The sequence below is a fragment of the Protopterus annectens genome, chromosome 10.part0, assembly GCF_019279795.1.
Source record: "Protopterus annectens isolate FY-2018-M chromosome 10.part0, PAN1.0, whole genome shotgun sequence".
NCBI lineage: Eukaryota > Metazoa > Chordata > Ceratodontiformes > Protopteridae > Protopterus > Protopterus annectens.
This window is the reverse complement of record NC_056744.1, coordinates 1,702,763,628-1,702,765,645: the sequence shown is the minus strand read 5'-3', so window position 1 is coordinate 1,702,765,645 and position 2,018 is coordinate 1,702,763,628. Positions and strand designations below refer to the sequence as shown.

Sequence of the window (2,018 nt, the reverse complement as noted above, 5' to 3'; positions counted from 1 at the left end):
TAGTCTGTGTTAGAGTTTCTACATTAAATCATTCACTCTGCAGACACTCCATAACTTCAACTTCAATTTCTTTAACTTCTGCATTACTAATCTTTTCCACATTCCAGATTTGTAATATTTTTTTTATTGTAAAATTTTCTGTGTCTGGATGCCTTGCCTGTATTTCTCTTCGAATATCTTTGTGAGCGTTTTTTCTATATTACTTAACGTGGCTTTCTCCTATGCATACATATTGCACCATATCAAATCTCCTTTTCTTTCTGATATCCATATTTCTTTTTTATACTTTTCAAAAATGTCTAAGTTTTGTTGTTTTTCCTAACAGATCAAAGTTTCTGGATCTATATACTGTTTTCAAAAATCTGTTGTATTAATCAACACAAACTTTTATTTGAAGCTTCTGACAATTTTTCCTGTGAAAATATTTTTCTTTCCTCTAATTTCTCTCTTAATCTCTCTGTATATCCTCTGTCTGGTAATTCTGGTCTTTTTGCATAATAGTAACAATACGTAATTTCTTTCTTATCCTCAATAGCCCACTCTATCATCTTTATGGCTCTTCTTTGGCCTATCAGTTTTTGTGGACAGCTACTTCTTTCTGCAACAGGGGGACATCTGCCCCTTGGGCTTGGCCTAGCCCCACTGTAGGAAGGTTTCTGGATTTTGAGGATTCTACATTGACATTTTCCCATCCTGGCACCAGTGTCCCTACCAGGATTGAGCACTTTTTATTCTGGGACTTGTGCGCCCAGCTATCTTTTTTTTCTTTTTGACTTACTTCTGTCCATGATATATGCTATATAAATACAGTCTATATATCAGTGTCACCTTGGTGAGATTTTGCAAAAATACAGGGTCCACCTTGCAAAAGTACTCGCCAAGACTTGAGGATGAATTCAACTTCAGCACCACTGATCTCCTTCGCTTGCTGACTTGTTCATCTATCCACTCTTCTAAAGTACTCCTTGCTAAGTTTTACTCGCATTTGTTCATGTTTTATTGCTGATCCTTCATCAATTCCAAAGTATTTATATACTCCCTCCTGATAAAGTTCTTTTACATCACATTCTTGTCCCAAACTGATGTTTTCCTGGTGCTGCAGTTTTCATTCTTTAAAGGTTGCTTTCCCTTTTTTTAATTTCTCCAAATCTTTAGTTTGCTTTCCCCTGTGTGAGTCCTTTCATGTTTTACTAGATTTGCCCTTTGGTTAAAGCACTTATTGTCTTCAGAACATTTATATGGTCTCTCCCCCGTGTGAATCCTTTTATGCATTACTACAACCCCCCCCCCTTTGTCTGAAACACTTACTGCATTCAAGACATTTATATGGTCTCTCCCCTGTGTGAATCCTTTCATGTATTACTAGAGTCCCCCTTTGTCTGAAACACTTATTGCATTCAGGACATTTATACAGTTCTTTTCTTTGTGAACTAATAGATGAAGTCTAAGGCTACTAGTTGTTGTGAAACCCTTGCTGCATTCAGCACATTTATATGGTTTCTTTTCTTTGTGAACTAACAGATGCACTCTAAGGTTACGACTTGCTGTGAAATCCTTGGTGCATTCAGAACATTAATATGGTCTCTCCCTAGTGTGAGTCCTTTCATGTCTTACTAGAGTCCCTCTTTGTCTGAAACACTTATTGCATTCAGGACATTTATATGGTTTCTCTTCTTTGTGAACTAACAGATGAACACTAAGGCTTTGAGTTGTTGTGAAACCCTTGCTACATTTAGCACATTTATATGGTTTCTCTACCATGTGAGTCCTTTCATGTATTACTAGATTCCCCCTTTGTCTGAAACACTTATTGCATTCAGGACATTTATATGGTTTCTTTTCTTTGTGAACTAACAGATGCACTCTAAGGTTACTAGTTGTTGTGAAACTCTTGCTGCATTCAGGACATTTATATGGTCTCTCCCCTGTATGAGTTCTTTCATGTATTACTAGAGTCCCCCTATGTCTGTAACACTTATTGCATTCAGGGCATTTATATGATTTCTTTTCTTTGTGAA

General features: G+C 36.6%; 1 protein-coding gene across 1 annotated transcript in view; it reads right to left on the bottom strand.

Annotated features, from left to right (window-relative positions):
* Positions 1-509: 509 nt before the first annotated feature.
* Positions 510-2,018, bottom strand: part of LOC122814450 (zinc finger protein 79-like) — a 34,538-nt gene continuing 33,029 nt past the window's right edge. The window contains exons 3-4 of the mRNA XM_044087030.1: positions 1,742-2,018; positions 510-1,489 (exon numbers count right to left, since the gene is read on the bottom strand). The exon at positions 1,742-2,018 is cut by the window's right edge and continues 564 nt beyond it. Of these exons, the coding sequence (XP_043942965.1) occupies positions 1,363-1,489; positions 1,742-2,018 (404 nt within the window). The 3' untranslated portion in view covers positions 510-1,362. The remainder of the gene's footprint in view (positions 1,490-1,741) is intronic.